This window comes from Nicotiana sylvestris, chromosome 3 (assembly GCF_000393655.2).
Source record: "Nicotiana sylvestris chromosome 3, ASM39365v2, whole genome shotgun sequence".
NCBI lineage: Eukaryota > Viridiplantae > Streptophyta > Magnoliopsida > Solanales > Solanaceae > Nicotiana > Nicotiana sylvestris.
Genome location: NC_091059.1, coordinates 103,492,731 through 103,515,415, shown reverse-complemented (window position 1 = coordinate 103,515,415; position 22,685 = coordinate 103,492,731). Strand labels below are relative to the sequence as shown.

The window sequence follows — 22,685 nt, the reverse complement described above, 5'->3', positions numbered from 1 at the left end:
AATCAATCACTAGTTTGAAAACCTCTTTGAAGAAAGAATTATCACACATATAAAAAGCATACAGACACGTTTAAACATGAAGAACTTTGTCATGCCCTTGCAAAATCAGTAGAAAGCTCAGTGTAGGAGAGTTTTAGAAAAAGTTCAGAATTGTACGAAAACAAAGATGTCCAAACTCAGTTCGGACTCAAAATCAGTCATGAAAGAGTTAAGGGTTCTAAAAAGATAAAACCCTAGTTCACATAATCAAACCTCGGCAGAATCCCCAAATTCTAGGGTTTCCACCTTGAATCAAATAGAGAGATAAGGAGGCAATTAGTCGAAACAGGCTTAGGGATTTCTTTCAGAAACTCATGAGAAAGCACGCAAACACAGTAGAAGATTCAAAGCAAACAGAGTGAAGAAACTAATTCGAATCATGATGAGAGAACAACTGATAGTAGAAGCAACATTAGAAGAAAACATGCTTAAACAGGTCTTTAGAAGAAATTTTAAACAAGGTAAAATAGTAAGAACATTTAAGAACATGGTAGAAGGAAGCAATAGGCGAAGCATATCAGATCGTAGTGGAAGAAAATAGCAGAGCATAGTGAAAAGCATACAGGCACATAGTGTAGAAACACAGTAGAAGAACATGCGTGGCAAAAGAAGAACATAAGAATATAGTAGAGACAAACATACACAAAGTAAAAGGAAAAGAAAAGTCAGAGAAACACCTTAAGCATTTTCAGAAAACCCTAAATCAGAAAAAAGTAATTTTGAAAGTAATTTTTGAAAGAAAAGTTGGGGAAATTGTTTGAAAACTCAAGTAGAGCATAGATACATAACAAATCTAAAAAGATCGGAGAAAATTTCAAAGAGTTAGGGTTTCAGAAGAGCCCTAGAAATGAGAAAAGCTTGGGAAAAGGTCCGATCTGAGTCAGAGAGATCAGAACCAGGCTCGAAACACTATTGTACGCCGGAGCAAGGGCGGAGATGGCCGCAGAACCTTGAATCGGTGGAGATCTGAGCGAAAACCTTCGAGGTCAGACCTCAAATCTTTAAGTATCAAGTGTATAAGAGCAAAGGGAGGTGAGTTTAAGACTCCCATGTCCTGAGAGGCCATGGATTCCAGTGGTTTCAAGGTTTGAAGACGGTGAGAAAGGTTAGGGTTAAGGAATGTTCGGGAGAGTCTGAGAGAGGAGAGGATTTCAGAGGCGGCGGGTTAGGGAAAAATGATTTTAGGGTTGGGTGTTTGTGAATTAAAAAAGGAAAGGAATGATTGATCAAAAATGATCAACGGCCTGGATCAAAAGGGGAGGCCGGGCAGGTTAGATTAGTTGGGTCAGGGGCAGGTTAAATTGAAATTAGGCCGGTCAATTTGGGATTTGAAATTGGGTTAATTGGGGGGTTGATTTAGGCTATAATTTAAATGAAATAGGGCTAGCATTTAAATAACCACTTTCTTCCTTTTATTTTATAAAAAATAGTAAAATGATTTCCAAAAATAAATTAAATGTACTAACTTAATTAATAATATATAAATATTTTAAAAATACTGGAACCAATTTCATAAGTATAAAATGCAATTAAATCTTAAAATAAGCTAAAATTGCAATTATATGCAATTTAGCCTTAAAAATACTAAATAAATTTGTAAAAATGTGTAAAAATTACCTTAGCTATATTTTGGTATAAATATGAGAATAAAATACATTAAGCACTAAAATGATAATTTGAGAAATAATTATTGGTTTTTGTACTGTTAAAATAGGGCAATAAGTTGATTTAAAAATCTTTAAAAATTAGGAAAAATACTAAAATACTTGGGCATACTTATATATGCATATATATGCTATTTTGAAAGTATTTTACATATATAAAATATACAAGAAAAAATTGGGTATTAACACTCTTCTTCTTGGCGAAGGCCCTTGGCCTTAGAGGGTGTTATTTCGAACTTATCGAAATAGTAACCCGTCGTCGTTCGATCGAGGTCGAACTCTCCTCTTTTTGAAAAAGGACAAGGCCTTAAAGGGTGTTATTTTAAACTTATCGAAATAGTAACTCATCGTCGTTCGATCGAGGTCGAACTCTTCTTGTTGGCGAAGGCCCTTGGCCTTAGGGTGTTATTTCGAACTTATCGAAATAACAACTCGTCTTCGTTCGATCGAGGTCGAACTCTTCTCTTTTTGGCGAAGGCCCTTGGTCTTAAAGGGTGCTATTTCGAACTTATCGAATAATAACATGTCGTCGTTCGATCGAGGTCGAACTCTTCTTGTTAGCGAAGGCCCTTGACCTTAAAGGGTGTTATTTCAAACTTATCAAAATAGTAACCCATCGTTGTTCGATCGAGGTAGAACTTTTCTTGTTGGTGAAGGCCCTTGGCCTTAAAGGGTGTTATTTCGAACTTATCAAAATAACAACTCTTCGTCGTTCGATCGAGGTTGAACTCTTCTCTTTTTGGCGAGAGCCCTTGGACTTAAAGGGTGTTATTTTGAACTTATCGAAATAGTAACTCGTCATCATTCGATCGAGGTCGATTTTTTCTTCTTGTTGGCGAAGTCCCTTGGCCTTAGGGTGTTATTTCGAACTTATCGAAATAACAACTTGTCATCGTTCGATCGAGGTCGAACTCTTCTTGTTGGTGAAGGCCCTTGGCCTTAGAGGGTGTTATTTCGAACTTATCGAAGTAGTAGCACGTTGTCGTTCGATCGAGGTCGAACTCTTCTTGTTGGCAAAGGCCCTTGGCCTTAGAGGGTGTTATTTTGAACTTATCCAAATAGTAGCATGTCGTCGTTCGATCGAGGTCGAACTCTTCTTGTTGGCGAAGGCCGTTGGCCTTAGAGGGTGTTATTTCGAACTTATCGAAATAACAACTCGTTGTCGTTCGATCGAGGTCGAACTCTTCTTGTTGGCGAAGGCCCTTGGCCTTAAAGGGTGTTATTTCAAACTTATCGAAACAGTAACCCATCGTCTTTCGATCAAGGTCGAACTCTTCTTGTTGGCGAAGGCCCTTGGCCTTAGATGGTGTTATTTCGAACTTATCAAAATAACAACTCGTTATTGTTCGATCGAGGTCGAACTCTTCTTGTTAGCGAAGGCCCTTGGCCTTAGAGGGTGTTATTTCGAACTTATCGAAATAACAACTCGTCGTCAATCCCAGTTTTTGGAGAGCCAGATATATTCTAGGAGAGTCCCAATCCGTTTGACATTGCTCGCAATGGAGGGTGCAACGTCGGAGAATGTGAAACGTTGCTGTTTCGCTTAGGTTCGTTCTGCGCACATATTATAGTTTCCTTGTCTGACTCTCGTCTTCCAGCTTAGAGGTATCACCGGCGGGCGGTATTACAGTTGTTTTGCAGTAGTTTTTCGTCCTTTAACTGAGGTGTTTCTTTATTCGTTCGCCTGCGCGGCCTTTGTGTCCCTACTTGAGCAGAGAGCCGAAGGTGAGTTAGAATGATACTTTCCTTGCCCCCGTCCGGTGGTCCGAAGGAGGAGAACATGTTGGTAACGTTGTTCATCTCGTTTGGCATATCGATGGTTGATGGGGCGAAAGATATCTGAGTTTGGTAATTTTGCTCGGCTCACCTCCCCCTAATGCACTGCGCCTTTGTCTCACGTGGGTTGGGTTTTTTCTTCGCGCTCCTTTTAGTGGGTGATCGTATTTCTTGTCTTTGATCTGGGAGAGACTAGGAAATTTCACTAAGAAATCCCCACAGACGGAGCCAAATTGTTTGACTCAAAAGATATCGAAACTTTTTTGGACAAATCAATCAAAGAAGATGAAGGGGTAAATCTTAGTCAGACATAATTAATTCCAGATCAAAGAGCTAGTAGTATGAATCGCATATATGATAAAAGAAATGTAAACGATCTTATTGAGATTCAATATTGTATCTCTCATCGATCGATGGGGAGATAGCTTTACATCTTCTTCTCTAGGTTATTTTCTTCCTATCAAGAATACAAGAACAGAGCTCCAGAGAGAGAAAAAAGAGGGAGCAACCCCCTCTGATCGAAGGTTTTCCCTTACTATATTATAGTCAAGGCACCCTTGCTCTTTGCTTGGTCCAACGCTCGCCTCCTCCAATGTGTCTTGGTCGTCCCTTTAGGCGCTGCTCCTTCCGACTCGACGGATGTCAAGAAAAGGGTGCAAAGCGGACTATGTTATCTTTCACTACCCGGTCTCTTAGGCGGGACGTTGATCAGTTCGGTCGTGATGGTCAGATTTTGACCAATACAATGATGATGGGAGGTGGTTAGTGGCAGTTGTGGACAGTGGCGGAGGCAGGATCTCCACGAAGGGGGTTCAAAAATTTTTTTTTTGTATCTAGTGGGAATTGAACTCATGACCTTATGTAGATTTTGAACCCCATTGACCACTAAACTACACTTTTAGATTATGTTAAGGGGGTTCAAAACTTAATATATAGAGGTAAAATATAGATTTTGCCTTATATATATAGTGTATTTTTTCGGCGAAGGGGGTTCACCCCCCTAAATCCGCCCCTGGTTGTGGAGGCTAATTATGATGGCGGGTTGTGAAGGTGGCTGGTGTGAAGGTTGAGATGGTTGGTTGTAGCCGTAATGGTGAAAAATCTTTTATAAAAATCTTTTTCGTAAAAAATATGTTCCTTATCATAAGAATAGTGAATTAGAAATTAAATATTGATTTGTCTGAAAATTTCTACTTTCAACTAGAAGAAATTTCATTTTCTTCGAACAGGTAAATCCGAAAAGAGAGATCGACTTAATACCAAACATCATTAGGGGTCATTTGGTAGATGTATTAGAGAAATAATATATTTATTAGCTTTGATATTATTAATCCCTTGTTTGATAATATTTTTAACATATATTTGTTATATTTTCAACATATATTTGTTATGCATCATATTCAATACTATTCTTATACCTAGCAAACCATTATATTAATAATATCATAGTTTTTAATACATGAATAAATATGTATACAGATAAAATTATCCTTTCAAAACCTTTTCCAAAATCTTTTTCCATGTCTTTCAGATGTAGATTCTTGAAAATGATGGATGCTTAAACGCGACGCAGTTCATGAATGGAACAGACATTACCAGAAAAAATAGGAAGTTAACTGATTTACTGGTTTTTTTGGCTGACAATATTGTACTTAGATTTGGAGTTTGTGGATGACTTAGAACCACATGCATACAGTCAAATGGGATGCGCCATGTCCTTTTGATACCTCTGGTTATTGGTACGGGCACGAGATTGTTAGATTTTTTGTGTAATTAATATTTATTATATAGCTTACCTCCAGTATAAATATTAAGTGCATATGTAATTATATATAGTTGCTATGACAGTTTTTCAATTTTTCTTTTTAGTCGAATTTTACCATATTTCTGTCTGTTAGTTGGAGTGAAGAGTGAAGACTAACATTTGTTTTTTTGCTTTCATGCTCTATATTTATATAGTATGGATCACGTCATTTCCAATTTATCAAGATAGACAATTTTTTCCTCAAATAGTTTAAATGAGAATACCAAGTTTTTTTGGTTTTTCGTTTTTAAGAAAGAATAATTAAAGCTTTGCAAAGAAAATATACAAAGTTAAAAAATGTGGAAGGTATTTTTGTAAGCAAATAATTTTTAACAAAAATTATGCAATGCATATTATTTTTAATACACCAACTAACCTCAATATAATTAATCCTAGCATTCCTATTCTTATAAACAGTCAGACCTCTCTATAACAATATCTCTATATAATAATCATTCATTATAAAAATCAAGTTTCTATGGAACTGAGTTTTATATTATATTATAATATGTCTTTCGTCACAGCACTTCATTATAGCGGTCAAAAAATATCGGAACAAACGAGGCTGTTATGGAGAGATTTGAGTGTACCCTACCAAACAACGTAACCCCTTAGTGTCTAAAAATTGCACTATGTAGATTTAGAAATTGATCGAAGTGAAAATCAAACAATCTCAAATTATTGATAAAGATGCCATTATGTCGAAAACAGTAGAGTAGCAGTCTTGTCAAGAAGTTCCCCATCGCTTAATTTTATCAACTATACCTACCGATCTACCATATATACTCCCACAAACCTTATCCTTACCTGTTGCCTCCCATATTAAGTTAGATTCTTATCACTTATCTACGCAAGGAATAGTACTAATTAAAAGTTATCGGCCTTAAAGTTTGATCCATGCTACATGGCTCCGATCCATGTGTTTCAAATATCACAATTCCTTTCCTTTGTGTCTTTTCCTTTCCTTTTCCTTTTCCTTTTCCTTTTGTTGTTTAAAGTAATCAACAATTTCTCGCGGAAAGTTTAACTTAATTACGCAGTGTGTACAGATTAACTTATCTGCCAATATATTAACTAATTATATAGAGGAAACAGTAAGTATATGAGTATATGAGTAGTATATGAGTATTAAGTATTTGATTCAAATATACTGAATATATATCTAAAACTTAGTGATTGCAGAATTTATCCTTTTGTTTAATTCTCACTCCGATTATCTTTCTCATCTAAGCGGTCGACGCAAATATATTCGATCTAAAAGTCCGGAATCGAATCCCACAAAGAATTAAGGTTTAGCTATAATTGTTCAGTATTGCTAAGAAATACAAGTTCAAATAATTTCCTAGTTATAAAGATTGTAATTTTTTTATTTTAAACTAATTAATTAACAAATACATAAAGTAGTAAATTATCGACTAATAAGACTAAGGAGGTCTAGAGTTATGATTTCTCCAATTGTCGGAATTATCCCCGCTACATTTTCTACAATTTTGCCTAAGTATTCTCTACCGATCGTGAGTACTTCGGGTGTCGTAATTCTCTTCCAAGCAACTACAACAATTTACTAGACATATTCTTCCGAACTACCTAGCTGGCACTAATTCACCGCTCACTAAGATCGCACAAGGTTTCGTTATTCCTAATTACATCTTTAAACCCTCCGTATTAATTCCTCAGATATGTTAGGAGTGATGTTGTTCTACTACTACCTAAATATGTACCCTTTTCCAAGCAATACACACTAAATAGGTACAGTCAATTGATGGCTATTCAATCAACAACAAGAAACACGTAGTTGAACAAGTAGAGAAATTCAACGGCTCAATTATTGATCACGCTCAACTGTGTCTATTAAAAGACTAAGCGGGCGTTGCAAATATAATCCGGGGTATTATGCCCCGAGTCGAATCTCATAGGGAATTAACGTATCAAGAGAAGCCTTTAAAGTACTAAATTCTTATGAGTCGACCTTCTCCAACTTTGTAAATAACAAGTGGTGTTATGGTCACTACTCCAACTAACAGAATCGATAAAACGAAGATTAACTACTACGCAGTTGTAGACAATTGGAATAAAGGTCTAAGGTAATGATTTCCCCCGTTGTTGAATTCCTTAGTCGTATGTTTCTTATAGTTATAAATTAGTTGTCTCTATCGATCATGAACTCTCCAGCTATCATAACTCTCTCTCAAGTAATTATGATAATTTACTAGACGCACTCTCTCAAGCTACACTAGCTAGATTCACATTACAATTCACTTAGATTGCACCCGAGGTATCGTTATCTCTACTCCAACCTCTAAACCCTCGGTTATGACTCTTGCCTATACTCCGGGAGTGATGTTGTTCAAACAATTACCTAAATATGCACTCTCTCTCAAGAAGATACATAATAAATAGGAACGGCTAATTGAGGATCCTTTCAACTAACCAAAATTAAAACATAGTTGAACAAATAGAGATTAACAACCAATTCAAACTATATTAATATAACAACAAGTTCATCCACAACGGGTTCACCCAAAACCTTAGATTAAAAGAGTTAGCTACTCATAACAATGATGTTCATCACAATAATTAAATTCATTACAAATCATAAAAATAAAAGGACGAAGAGAAGAACTTGATGTAGAATACTCCTCCTTGCCTCTTGCCTTTCCTTTTCTTGATCTCAACTATCAAAAGCTGCACACCCACTCTTCCAAATTTGCCCCCCCAGACTTCCAAATTTACCCCTAGGAATTATTTTTCGGAACTGGGCTAGCGCGGCCGCGCTAATAGCTGCGCTAGTAGCCTTACCATTCTGCCTCGACCATCTGGGCTAGCGCGGTCGCGCTAGTGGACGCACTAATGGCCGTGCTAGTCCAGGCCTTCATTTGGTCGATTCTTTTTCTCGTCCTCTCGCTTACTCAGCTCATAAGGGTCTTTCTTGCTTCAATGCAGCTCCAATCACATCTTTAAGGCCTTATATAAACTCCTCATTCCTGCAACACAATTTAGAGCTCATTTTTCATCATTTGATTATATTAGGGCATTGAAACATAATCAAGCTGGGGAAAAACAATCGTCAAATGACATAAATCTAGCCTAATATCAACACCCCACATTTAAATCTTTGCTAGTCCTCGAGCAATCCATCACCTTTTATGAAGGTTCCTTCACTAAGCATTCTTCCCTAACGCATCACACCACGAACAGATCACATGAGTTACACCTAGTAGTGAACAATCTTAGCCTCAAAAGTTGACTCTCACGTGCTGTGCAATATTCATACTTTCTCAAGCTACTCTACACAGAAGTCAAGACGTGTCTTTCCTTCATGAATCACATGCCCTCACCTTCACACAAAGAGAGTAGTTCCACATATAATGATATTTAGAACAATTAGGAACTTAGATAGATGAACTTCACTTACTCTCAAAAAGAACATTCACATGTCACAAAGATGCATCATAAGCTTGCCCGTAGTGTACTACTCTACTAATTGAGCCACTCAGTCTAAGATCAATAGGACTTCACTTGGTTGTAATGTAGGTTAATGGACGGGTAGGATATATTTGGTGTAGTGACTAACCTCCCTAAGAACTTTTTAATACAATTACATTAACATTCAAAACCATACTTCTGTCAACCAAACATTTCACCACCGTTCTTTTATTTACCACAACCCCATCCATTAGGTGAAATTATAGCAAACCACCACTTCTCAACCACTATATTATTCTCTTTTTTTATGGTGGTGCTTCATTTCTTATGCGACAAAATTCTACACCTTTTTCGATTTCCGTGGTTCCACTCAAAAACCAAACCCCACCCCACACCTTTGCCTTTGCATAATTCTCAATACCATTCAAGTGCTTATGTGAGGAAAGAGGGTTCAAATAGAAGGCTATTCAAACAATTGGGTAAGGTTTGCAATGTGGTTGCCAAAGAAATAGGCTTATAGGCTCAACGGGGTTAACTAAGATGTATTGCAGTTAGGTGGGTTTACTTTATAAGTCTGGCTCAACAAGGAATTGCCTATATCACTTCTAAGACTGAATGAAGCTACTATTTCGCTTTACAAACACACAGGGCAAGTTCTAGGCATCAAATGTGAATCATGGAATACAGTAAAACTCACACATATGGCACATGACTCATTCAAGATTGGCTTATCAAGACACTCTCTTCTGAGTATTCAAGTCAGTGATGAATATACAATTTAAGGCACTTTAGCAAGAATCAACTACTGAGAATAAGCGTTACACTCTAGTGTCTATTGTGTTCAGGTGTAATAACGCTAGAGGCTTTTCTTTTCGAATTCAGCTTGTAAGCCCATTAATCCTAATTTAAAAACTAAAAAAACAAAATGAATACAAAACTACCTATACCCGGTTCAAGTTAAACCCTTGGAAAAGAACCGTGTCCCAAAGAAAAACCAAGGGGAAGTTACTACACTACCTAAAAAAAGGAAAATAATAAAAAAATCTTTTTTAATTTTAAATTATTTTTTTAATATGCTCGACTTAGTCCAAGCTACTTACCTATTTTAAACTAATCAACTCCTACTTAATCATCAAAGCAATCAAAGCTAAACCACCAAAACAATCAAAACAAAACAAAACCAACCAAAATCAACTAGTCAAAGGTTACAATTACATATATACAATGAAGTATCCCCACCCCACACTTATAATGAAGACATGTCCCCATGACTTTAAAAATTAAAGAGTAGTGAGGTAGAGGTACTTTCCTGATGGCTCACTCCTGGTCGAAGATGGTGCCTGGGTTCACGTTGCACGTGCGACCCAGAGTTCTCAACCAGCCCAAGAACTTCTTTTCAGAATTCACATGTCTGTCAGCCACGGCCTCAATATGGGTACCTAAATCTGTGACTTAAGTACGTAACCCAGCCATCTCTTGTTCCAAATTGGTCATGCGGGGTGCTCCTGCGTGGCTGTGAATATATGGATGCCCTAGATGGCACTGTAGCTGCTACAGGGTGCTCCGGGGACTGGGGTTCGGTCCTTATATTCTCCTCTTTTTCATCCTCATCGTCTAAGTCATCAGAGCTACCACTACTCTCTTCCTCTGCTGCTGCTGGCTCCTTTCCCGTGGTTACTTTGTCCGCTCGGAACTTGCGGTCCTTTTTCACGAGCCCATCTGCAGTTAGATTTTCGGGCACTCGAGCATACCTGCAAAGTTGAGTTATTAAAGAAGGGAAGAAGAATCCATACCTTTTTATTTGGCTGCGGATGAACATCTCGTCATGTATTACTTTAGCGACATCGAAGTTGTACCCATTGACGAAGCACTAAATCAAAGCAGCTCTGGGCCCATTTATCTCTGTAGTATTGTGGGATGGAATCAAATGGTTGTTGATCAGATACAGCCAATATTTCGCTTCAAAAGTGAGCGCGGAGGAATGAAACTTCTCACCATATTGCATCCAAACCACATCTTTCCCCGGTGCACATATTGTTGCAAAGAATCTTTGCCATTTTTCCTATATGGGGTTACGGCCATACTCATAGAAGTCGTCATAATCAATGACAGGAGGGGGTAGCTAGTACGCCGTCCTTATCGCCTCAACAGAGGCATTCACCGCTTTCCGTCGTATTGTGACGATTCCATTGTCATTTTCAGGTGCATTGGCATAAAATTCCCTCACAACCATTATATTACCCTCACCGGGCTCATTTATGAATGTTTGTAGCCCACGTCTCATCAACTCGTCGTACATGTGAGGGCAATGTCGTTGGAGCGATCGGACGTCAATACCCCTCTCAGGAATTGGCTTTTTAGAAGCCTTCTCAGCAAAGTGGTCCTGGGCTTTAGCCGAGACAAATTTGGTATTATTGAAAGAGCGTTCAGTGGCAGCCCCGCATGTCCTGGATGAGCTTGCTTGTCTACTAGAAGATGGACCGGCTGTGCGTTATTTCTTCATTGGAGCCATTGTACCTGAAGAACAATAACAAATAAGTACTTACCAACACCAAAAATTGTGACGCACTGAGATTACTCGGACTTCACACGCATACGTGGTCACAATTACCTAACGACACTCACTGAGGCCTTTTTACAAACACTTTGTGGGCATTAGACACTCACAACTTATTCCAAGCAATATACAACATAAACCCACCACCAATTCTTCCAAAGGTCCCAATTCAAGTAAAACAACACTCTACAATTCGCACCCCCACAAATACTACAATAATTATTACCAAATCTACTACTAACAAACAAATAAAGAAATAACCATATAAAATAAAGCACACTTAAACACACAAAAATCTGCAGAGATTATGTGAAAACAAAGAAAGAAAATTGAAATAAGAATAACATACCTATAGTGAGAGCAAGGAGTAGATAAGAGGGTTAAAGGGGAATGTTGTTGGAGACTTAAATGAAGATGAAATTTTTTTGGAAGAAGGGAGTGGAAGAAGAAAAGATTTTGAGTTGTGAGAGATTGGGGAGGGTTTTGTGAATTGTTTTAGGGCGTATGTTTTGGTGTGTGGGGGGGTTTGTTAGATGTGGGTTATTAGATGGGGGGGGGGGGAATTTGGACTGAAGAAAGAAAAGAAAAAATAATAATAATTGAATGATACAAAAAAATAAGAACAAGTGTAAATTTACGTTTTAAAAAAAAAGCGTCCCTGAGTAGCGCGTTCAGATACGCGATCGCGCTAGTCTAGCATGTCCAAGGCAGAGAGTTTTGCCAATTTAGCGCATTCACTAGCGCGGCCATTAGCGCGATCGCGCTAGTAGTGCGGCCAGTAGCGCGTTCACTAGCGCGGTCCAGTCAGAAAGTTTTGGCAATTTAGCGCGGCCACTAGCGCGATCGCGCTAGTAGTGCGACCGCTCTAGGAGGCTTCAAATTTTTTTTACACTTTTCACCTGATTTTTCCATTTTTCGATTGCCTTATTACCCGCCCATTGTCACCTGCATTGGTTAGCATTTTCAAAAACTCACAATTAACCACTACTACTACCGTCGGGTTGCCTCCCGACCAGCGCCTTAGTTAACGTCGTGGCACGACGTAGATCAATTACATTTAAGGCTCGCTCGATCTTTGTGGTTCAACGAGAAGTACGACGGACAACTCTTTCAGTTCATCCATCCCCACATACAGTTTGAGTCGTTGTCCACTAACCTTGAAGGTGTTAGTGCTATCTTCACTGGTTATATCCACAGCCTCTGATGGGAACACTTTGGTCACCCTGAACGGCCCAGACTATCGGGACTTAAGCTTACTAGGGAACAATCTCAACCTCGAATTGTACAATAATACCTTGTCTTCGGGTTTGAAATTTCTGTCCACAATGTGTTTTTCATGCAGCCTCTTCATTCTTTCCTTGTAAAATCTCGTGCTTTCAAAGGCATGATATCTGAATTCCTCCAACTCATGCAACTTTGTCAGCCGATTTTCTCCAGCCTCATCAGGGTTCATGTTCAATTGCTTTAGTGCCCACCAAGCTCGATGTTCTAGCTCCACAAGCAAGTGACAGGCCTTCCCAAATACCAACTTGTACGGTGACATACCGATAGGTGTTTTGAATGCAGTCCTATAGGCCCAGAGCGCATCGTCAAGCTTTTTCGCCCAATCAGTTCTTGTGGCGTTTATAGTTTTAGTGAGCACACTCTTGATCTCATGGTTTAAGACCTCTACCTGTCCGCTTGTTTGAGGGTGATACGGGGTTTCCACCTTGTGGTGCACGTCATATTTGGCTAGTAACTTCTCAAAGACATGGTTGCAAAAGTGCGTGCCTCTGTCACTAATGATGGCTCTCGGAATCCCGAATCAGGTGAATATATTCTTCTTCAAGAATCGCACCACCACCCTCGAATCATTGGTAGGGAATGCTGCAGCTTCCACCCATTTGGATACATAATCTACTGCAACAAGTATATACTTATTGCCGTAAGAACTGACGAAGGGACCCATGAAATCAATTCTCCAGACATCGAACACCTCAACTTGCTGAATTGGATTTATGGGCATCTCATGTCTATGGGATATGTTTCCCGTTCTTTGGCATTCGTTGCAACCCTTTACCCATTGGTGAGCATCCTTAAAGATTGTTGACCAGTAGAACCCGGCCTCTAACACCTTCGCTGCTGTCCGAACTCCTCCAAAATGTCCTCCATAAGGTGACGCGTGACAAGCCTGCAAAACAGAACATTGTTCTATCTCGAGGATGCATCTCCGGATCATGTTGTCAATACAAATTTTAAACAAATGCAATTCATCCCAGTAGTAGTTTCGGCAGTCACGATAAAATTGTTTCTTTTGAACATAGGAGAGTTTATATGGTTCAATGCCGCAGGCCAAATAGTTTGCAATATCAGCATACCATGGCACATCGTCCACACTTGTGGCTAGCAGTTGCTCGTCTAGAAAGGTTTCCAGAATATCCTCAGACTTAATTGCATTTTCAACAGCTTCAAGGCGTGACAAATGATCAGTGACTTGGTTCTCCGTGCCCTTACAGTCACGAATCTCCAAGTCAAACTCTTGCAGAAGCAGCACCCAACGAATTAGGTGCGGCGTGGACTCTTTTTTATCAATTAAATACCAAATGGATGTGTGATCTGTGTGCATGATCACCTTCTACCCAATCAAGTAAGACCTGAACTTATCAAAGGCGAACATGACAGCCAACATTTCTTTTTCAGTTACCGTGTAATTTAGCTAAGCACCATTCAATATCCTACTTGCGTAGTAAATAGGGTGCATTACCTTATTCTTGCATTGTCCCAACACGGCTCCCATAGCGTAGTCACTAGCATCACACATGAGTTCAAACGGTTGCTCCCAGTCGGGAGCAATTATAATTGGTGTTGTGACTAGCCGCTTCTTTAGTTCCTCAAAAGCCACCCTGCAATCATCAGAAAACACAAATGGATTATCCTTTTCGAGCAACTTACAGAGGGGATTGGCGATCTTGGTAAAATCCTTGATGAATCGCCGGTAGAAGCCGGCGTGTCCCAGGAAGCTACGAATAGCCTTGACTGATGTGGGAGGTGGAAGTTTTTCTATCACGTCGTCTTTGGCTCTGTCCACCTCATTACCTTTACTCGACACTAAGTGCCCAAGATGATTCCTTCTTGTACCATGAAGTGGCACTTCTCCCAATTCAACACTAGATTCGTCTCGATGTACCTCGTCAATACACGGTTTAAATTTGCTAGGCATTCATCGAACGAATTTCCCACCACTGAAAAATCATCCATGAAGACCTCCATAATGTCTTCTACCATGTCTGTGAAAATGGCCATCATGCACTATTGGAATGTTGCAGGTGCATTACAAAGACCAAATGGCATTCTCCTGAAGGCAAACACTCCATAAGGGCAAGTAAATGAAGTCTTTTCCCTATCTTTCGAGGCAATAGAAATCTGGTTGTACCCCGAATATCCATCCAGAAAATAGAAGTGTGACCTCTCTGCCAATCTATCTAACATCTGATCAATGAAAGGAAGTGGGAAATGATCCTTCCGGGTGGCTAGATTTAGCTTTCTATAATCCATGCAGATTCTCCAGCCTGTGACGGTTATTGTAGAGATCAATTCGTTGTTATCATTCTTAACTATCGTCATGCCACCCTTTTAGGTACACATTGAACTGGGCTAACCCAGCTACTATCAAAAATTGGGAAAATGATTCCCGCATCTAACCATTTGATCACTTCTTTCTTCACCACCTCCTTCATATTGGGGTTCAGCCTTCTTTGGTGTTCCCTGGAAGGTTTGTGTCCCTCTTCCAGTAAAGGTTTGTGCATACAGTATGCAGGGCTGATCCCCTTTATGTCTGCCATGGTCCACCCAATGGTAGTCTTGTATTCCTTAAGTACCTGCAAGAGTTGTTAAGCCTGCACATCTAACAAACTAGATGAGATAATGACAGGTAATGTGGAGTCAGGTCTAAGAAACTCATACCTGAGATGGGCTGGCAATGGCTTTAACTCCAGCTTTGGTGGTTCTTCGATTGATGGCTTGGCTGGAGGAGTTTCTCTGTTTTCCAGGTGCAAGGGCTCAAATTCAAGAGTTCTATCCCAGAACCCTCTACCCTCTAATGCCATCACCCATCCAGCCAGTTCTTCTCCCTTTACCTCATCTAAATTCATTAAACACACAGCGAGGGGGTCTTCAATAGTTAGCAGTTCATCATCGGTCTCTACGATTACATCCACGACATCAATAAGAGAGCGATTGGCGAATTTACTTGGTCGCCTCATAGATTTCTGCACGTTGAATGTTATCTCTTCATCGTTCAACCTCATCTTTAACTCCCTAGTTTCACAATCAATTAAAGCTCTACCCGTGTCCAGGAACGGTCTTCCCAAAATTATGGGAATCTCTTCATCTACTTTACAGTCTAAGATTACAAAATTTGCAGGGAACACAAATTTCCCTACCTGAATCAACACATCATCCAGAATACCAGAGGATCGCTTTACCGTCCTGTCAGCCAGTTGCAATAATATAGAGGTGTGTCTCGCTCTTCCAATACACAGTCTCTTATAAATTGCCAGGGGCATAAGATTAATGCTGGCCCCTAGATCACACAGTGCTTTAGCAAAGGCAAAATCACTAATAGTGCATGGGATTGTAAAGCTCCCTGGGTCAGACAGCTTTTCCTCAATTGGTCTAGTCACCACTGCACTACAGGTCTGAGTAAGAGTAACTGTGGCCAAGTCTTGGAAATCAAATTTTCGGGACATTAAGTCCTTCATCATTTTTGCATACCCATGCATCTCTTTCAAAGCATCAATCAAGGGAATATTTACCTGGATTTGTTTTAGCATCTCCAAAAACTTCTTGTATTGCTCCTCTTATTGGTACTTAGCTAGCCTCTGAGGAAAGGGTGCAAGAGGTCTCTTCTTTCCAATCATTTGGCTTCGATATTTATCAGCTGCCACATCAACCACTGGTTCCTATGCTATCTCAGTTTCTTTCTCGGTCTCCATTTGAATGCTACTTTCTTCCTGGGCAGGCTGGACTGTCACCTCTGTCAATTTCGTTGATTCGTCCAACTCAATGGGCACTGATATGAGTGTCTCAGCCTCCCTGGCTTCTCAAGCCCTTTCTTGCTCGACATCCAAATTTCTGTCATTCTGTAGGCTCACCGCCATCATCTGCTTTGGGACTTGATCTTTTGGATTTACCTGGGTATCTGCAGGTAGTGTTCCATGATGGCGATTGTTCAGAGACATCGAAATTTGGCCCATCTACATTTCAATATTTTTGATCGATGAATCATGTGCATCTACTCTCTCGCTAATCTTTGCATTAGACCCAATAACTTGTTGCATCATTGCTTCCAGTCTAGCAAACCCATCTTCCTACCTTCCACTATACTGCTGATGAGGAGGGTGATACCCCTGTTGTTGATTCTGATTACTGTATCCCTGTGGCCTTGGATAAGGTGCTATATGTTGGGGGGTCTCATATCTCCCACATTCCCACTGTTGAACTGTGATTGGGATGGCTTGTACTGTTGATTCTACTGGCCCCAACTCTGACTACCCTGTCTCTGGCCCCCATAATTAGTCACATAGTTCATATCTTTAGGGTAATGCTGATGATCGTGTTCTGCTTTCCACTGGTTACCAATTGGCTGACTAATGCAAGATGTGCACAAGCCCCCATTAGTAGTTTCTACAATATGTACATGCTGTTTTTGCCCTAACTCTTCCACTTTTTTGGTGAGTATGCTCATCTGTGTCAATAAGGTGGCATATTTTCAGCCATTGAATTGGATGGATCTAAAGGCACTGAGTGCACCACTGGAGTGATTGGTGCATTTCTGGTTATCCATCCTGAATTCTGTGCCATCTTGTCAAGCAGACCATGACCTTCTTTCCATGTTTTACTCAAAAATGCTCCACCGGCTGAAGCATCAACAATGTTCTTCACACTATCTGACAATCCTATGTAGAACCGCTCTCCCAACATCAAATCTGGAATGCCATGGTGTGGACATATGACCAGCATCCCTTTAAAATGCTCCCATATTTCATGCAATGTTTCCATTGGTCTCTGTTTAAAACTCAAAATGTCATCAATATGTTGTGCAGTTTTGTTGGGGGGTGGAACTTGTTCACGAATTGCCTGACTAACTCCTCCCAAGTTGTTATAGAATTTATGGGGAGTGAGTTTAACCAGGTCTAAGCAGCTCCTATCACTGAAAATGGGAATAATAGCAACTTGATTGCTTCTGGAGTTACATTGGGCTGCCTTTGGGTTTTGCAGATTGACAGAAAATTTTTCAAATGTTGTTGAGGATCTTCGACTTGTGACCCCGAAAATAATCCCTTGTTTTGCAAAAAATGCAACATGTTATTCGTGATTTGGAAGGATTCGGCTTGTATCTGCGGGACTAAAATCGAGGTGGCTAGATTTTCAGCTGTGGGTTGTGCCTAGTCATAGAGAGCCGCCTCTGGCACACGAGGTGTCATTGGCGCTATTGGTACAGTTGGGTGTTCTTCGTGATCTCCCATTGCTGTTTCTAATGGGTCAGTTGTTTGTTTTTCCGGTTGGACCGGTTCAAGGCCTTGAAAAATTTTTCGGGATCTGGTAATGCTTCAAATACTTCACCAGTTCTCGATGAGTTTCTAGGCATTCACCTGTGCAACCAAGTCGACAAACGTTAAAAATTTCAATGTAAAAGTTGGGTATAGAGAGAACTAACTACACTAAGAATTTTTGTACTTCTTTCAATCATAATTGATAATATCGTTAATTCACCAGCAATGGCACCAAAATTTGATCACGCTCAACTGTGTCTATTAAAAGACTAAGCGGGCATTGCAAATATAATTCGGGGTATTATGCCCCGAGTCGAATCCAACAGGGAATTAACGTATCAAGAGAAGCCTTTAAAGTACTAAATTCTTATGAGTCAACCTTCTCAAACTTTGTAAATAACAAGTGGTGTTATGGTCACTACTCCAACTAACAGAATCGATAAAACGAAGATTAACTACTACACAGTTGTAGACAATTGGAATAAAGGTCTAACATAATAGTTTCCCCCGTTGTTGAATTCCTTAGTCGTATGTTTCTTATAGTTATGAATTAGTTATCTCTATCGATCATGAACTCTCCAGCTATCATAACTCTCTCTCAAGTAATTATGATAATTTACTAGACGCACTCTCTCAAGCTACACTGGCTAGATTCACATTACAATTCACTTAGATCGCATCCGAGGTATCGTTATCTCTACTCCAACCTCTAAACCCTCGGTTATGACTCTCGCCTATACTCCGGGAGTGATATTGTTCAAACAATTACCTAAATATGCACTCTCTCTCAAGAAGATACATAATAAATAGGAACGGCTAATTGAGGATCCTTTCAACTAACCAAAATTAAAACGTAGTTGAACAAATAGAGATTAACAACCAATTCAAACTATATTAATATAATAACAAGTTCATCCACAACGAGTTCACCCAAAACCTTAGATTAAAAGAGTTAGCTACTCATAGGAATGATGTTCATCACAATAATTAAATTCATTACAAATCATAAAAACAAAAGGAAGAAGAGAAGAACTTGATGTAGAATACTCCTCCTTGCCTCTTGCCTTTCCTTTTCTTGCTCTCAGCTATCAAAAGCTGCACACCCACTCCTTGGGCGAGCTTGACCTTCTATAGGTTAAGTGAATTTGCCCCCCCCCCACAGACTTCCAAATTTACCCCCAGGAATTAATTTTCGGAACTGGGCTAGCGCGGCCGCGCTAGTGGGCGCGCTAATAACTGCGCTAGTAGCCTTACCATTCTGCCTCGACCATCTGGGCTAGCGCGGTCGCGCTAGTGGACGCGCTAATGGCCGTGCTAGTCCAGGCCTTCATTTGGTCGATTCTTTTTCTCGTCGTCTCGCTTACTCAGCTCATAAGGGTCTTTCTTGCTTCAATGCAGCTCCAATCACATCTTTAAGGCCTTATATAAGCTCCTCATTCCTGCAACACAATTTAGAGCTCATTTTTCATCATTTGATTATATTAGAGCATTGAAACATAATCAAGCTGGGGCAAAACAATCGTCAAATGACATAAATCTAGCCTACTATCAATTATATAAACACGTAATAAAAATTCATCCTACAAAAGGTTCCATCAAAATTATAAACAACGAATTAGTTATTCATAATAGTATGCAAAACTACAATACTAGGAAGAAGGAAGTGAAAAGCTCGTAGAAGAATTCTCCGCCTTGCTCCTAGTGTATTCTTGCCTCCTTAGGTCCAATTTTTCTCCTTAGGTCGAAAATTCCCCTCTAAAAGCGTCCAAATCCCTCAAAAATGAGTTTAAAGACTATTTATATGGGATAGGGTTAGCATGGGGGGAAATAATACAAGCTCATTTTGAAACAACCTTTTTAAGTTAGCTCGTTCACTCTCTCGTGCGCACTCGAGAGTGAACGAGCGATGTTCATCTCTTTTTCTTTTCCTTCTAGATCTCTCGTGTACTTCCATTCCTTTTTGCCATAATCCCCTGTTTTTTTTTCTCAAGCTTTTCCTCAACTAGCTCATTCACTCTCTCGTGTGCACGCGAGAGTTAACGAGCAAAGTCCTTTCGTCTTTTGGTCCCGAATCAACTTCTTTTGCTCACATTTCGTCCAACTTGCTCCTACACATAAGAATGCACGTAATGAGAATAATTCACTACAACTCATGTAACCTACCGTAACCACACAAGTTATGAGATGAACGTTCACCGAAAAATATGCATTTTTGGCCGTTTATCATTGCTCTTTCTCTCTAGTTCGTAGGTCAATTTCGTAAAGCAATATTTACAAATAAAACTTATATATTTCCAACATTATGCTTTATAACAATGCGAATTAATTTATCTTGCAAAATTCAACACTTACAATAAAATTTAGATGTTAAAATATTATGCTTGCGAAGCTTCGATTTCGCTCAGTAGAAAGGTTTCTTCCGAGAAACTGAAGTTGAAGGCTTGCAGGTTGCAGCAAAGAGAAAAGAGAAAAAGATCAGAGTATAAACTTAAAGAAGCAGTGTGGAAGCTCCAAGCATAGTAGTGGTTGTGATTAATTCTTGCTCTCATCATCAAGAGATATAGCGAGAATCGATCGAGATGAATGAAATCTCTTTATCGTTAATTAGAAGTTTTGAGTTTAAGCCACGAGACGAAACTTTTTTCATAGAGAACACTTCCCTCTTAATGAGCGTGAATCTGAATTAGTCGGCTAGTCGGTTCCGGATGCTATATGATCAAACCAAAAACAACTCCCACATGAAGTGGTTGTCCGTCCAGCTACTAAACTAACTATTACTAACGTGTATATCTGCTAACTAACTTAACAAGAACATGCTAATCTCCTACTTAACGTGATCATCAGAACTTCCGTGCATTGAATATCTTTTTAAACTCTTAAACATGAATTGATCTCTGTAGGTTGCACGTGAACTTAACATCTATAGCCTATAAATTGATATGGCTGTCCAAATTGCAGTAGATATTTCATTCTTTTATTTGTTTTAATCAGGGTAACTGGATTTACTGTGATTCCATGGGTGTCCAAATTGCAGTAGATAGTGTTGCATTTACAAAACAAGCTAAGGGTTGACAAAATTCGATCATCCTTTAAACGAAAAGGGGAAAGGGTAGAAAATCATCAAACAAAGAACTTATCAAATCATGTAATTACTTGCATTTACACTCAAATTCAATTCTCATGTGGTTTTCTTAAACCCATTAATATGAAGAAAAAAAAAGATTCTTATTTTCAAATTAGACTGGAAGTTAAAATTTAGCAATAATGAAAATGATAATTTAAGATGCTACAATCATTTCTTGAGTATCTGGTGTCTATAACTAAATATTTTTAGCAGTAGATTGCAAAAACAGCAATTGTGTCTTTTCATTTAACTTATTTTATAATTATTTTTAGCTTTATATATGCGTCCAATTTTTTTAGTGACTGTCTCGCAAAGACCAAATAAAAGAGTAATATATGCACCTAACTGAAAAAATTTCTATTTCCGAGAGTCAAACTCGAAACTTATGTCTAAATCACACTTTCATTAGGACGCTATCAGTCATTGCCGAGAACACGCCTCGAAACATTAAAAACAAACAAACGACCACCAGTGTATTCCCACAAGTAGGGTTTGAGGAGGGCAGATCAGTAGAATATACGCAGCTTTACTCCTACCCTGGACAGACAGAAAGACCGTTTTCGAAAAATTAAGAATCACATGACAGGAAAATAAGTCATGTACTCGTGTTCAAATCGACAATTCAAGAGCTACGTAGCTTATCGAAAAAAAAAAGTCTTATGATTTTGAAATGATAAGATTCACAATCCAAATATTCTCGAAATTAAATTCCGCTACTATTTGAATCGCAAAATTTTCTTACTTGATAAAAATTAAATCTAAACTAAATGAGAGTTAAATTTTTTATATATGTCGCGTATACGTATTATTATTTTGGTAACATGCAAATGGAGCTAAATCAATTAGTGAGTTGAATTTTTTTTATAGATGTGGATTATTTAAATCCTGCATGTTGATATATTGGATATTGCTATTCGGTACTTGAATATGACATGTTGAGCAAAGAAAACTTAACAGTGGTATTAGTTGCCGGTGGTTGAACTACGATTTACATTAAGAGGTGTTAAAATATGAAAGTGTCAACTGTCAACCCACGAAATAACCAATTGGAGTCAATATATATATATATATATATATATATATATATAAAACAGCGATCACGTGTACACTATCTCGTTGAGTAATTTTTTTAAATATCACTTAATATTATATTAAAATTTAGGTTTACGTTATATAATAAAAGTGTAGGATTTGAAATGATGAATATTGATCCTAAACTTAATAACGAAGAAATTATCCCATACAAGTTCTCAATATAGTTAAAAAGTTGTAAACTTTTTGACATTTAATTCTATGAAAATCCATATTAGTTAGAATTTCCCATTGTCCATGCAAATTCATATTGGTTGAGATTTTCACTATTAAGATGTTATTCAATTGGACATTATCAAATTGAGAAATTGAGCAAAAGTTTACTAATAGATCTGCCTTTATTTATTGCCGTGATTTTCAGGGATTTTCTTAGACTTTAAGCGTTTAAATAGATGAGCTTTAATACTTAAAATTTTAGATAATTTTAAAGTCCTAAATATTAAAAAAATAATATTTTCCGAATGTGAATTATGCTAGTTTCTGTGTGTCTGCCCCATATCAGTGTGTATGAAATTTTAAAAAATCGCATGAATATATTAAATATTTTGTTTGAATTATAAAATAAAATTTAATTCAAGAAAAAGTGTAAATTCTTAAAAATTATGAATATTAGTCCCGTTTAGATAGTCAATAAATTAAGGAATAAATTTTACCTTACAGAAATGCTCAG

The 22,685-nt window shown here is 38.6% G+C and overlaps 1 protein-coding gene and 1 non-coding gene across 2 annotated transcripts; one reads left to right on the top strand and one right to left on the bottom strand.

The window, feature by feature from the left end:
* Nucleotides 1–10,831: 10,831 nt before the first annotated feature.
* Nucleotides 10,832–16,991, bottom strand: LOC138887773 (uncharacterized). The gene is made up of 9 exons (XM_070169557.1): nucleotides 16,799–16,991; nucleotides 15,355–15,929; nucleotides 14,905–15,123; nucleotides 14,433–14,554; nucleotides 14,010–14,148; nucleotides 13,846–13,899; nucleotides 13,110–13,754; nucleotides 12,561–13,004; nucleotides 10,832–11,092 (listed from the first exon to the last, which is right to left on the bottom strand). The coding sequence occupies exons 1-9, from the start codon at nucleotides 16,989–16,991 to the stop codon at nucleotides 10,832–10,834; spliced, it is 2,652 nt and encodes an 883-aa protein (XP_070025658.1).
* Nucleotides 16,992–17,237: 246 nt separating this feature from the next.
* LOC138888794 (small nucleolar RNA R71) lies at nucleotides 17,238–17,344 on the top strand. The gene has a single exon (XR_011406373.1). It is a non-coding gene; the product is annotated as a small nucleolar RNA R71 (small nucleolar RNA).
* Nucleotides 17,345–22,685: the final 5,341 nt, after the last annotated feature.

What these genes read in the sequence shown, in the direction of transcription:
- LOC138887773 (XM_070169557.1), bottom strand. Translation starts at nt 16,991, where the DNA reads ATGAGCATACTCACCAAAAAAGTGGAAGAGTTAGGGCAAAAACAGCAT. An exon ending in TTATGGGGGCCAGAGACAGG is followed by an intron (nt 15,930 to 16,798) that starts GTAGTCAGAGTT and finishes CCTGTAGTGCAG; the next exon opens with TGGTGACTAGACCAATTGAG. An exon ending in TTAAACCGTGTATTGACGAG is followed by an intron (nt 14,149 to 14,432) that starts GTACATCGAGAC and finishes TGATGATTGCAG; the next exon opens with GGTGGCTTTTGAGGAACTAA.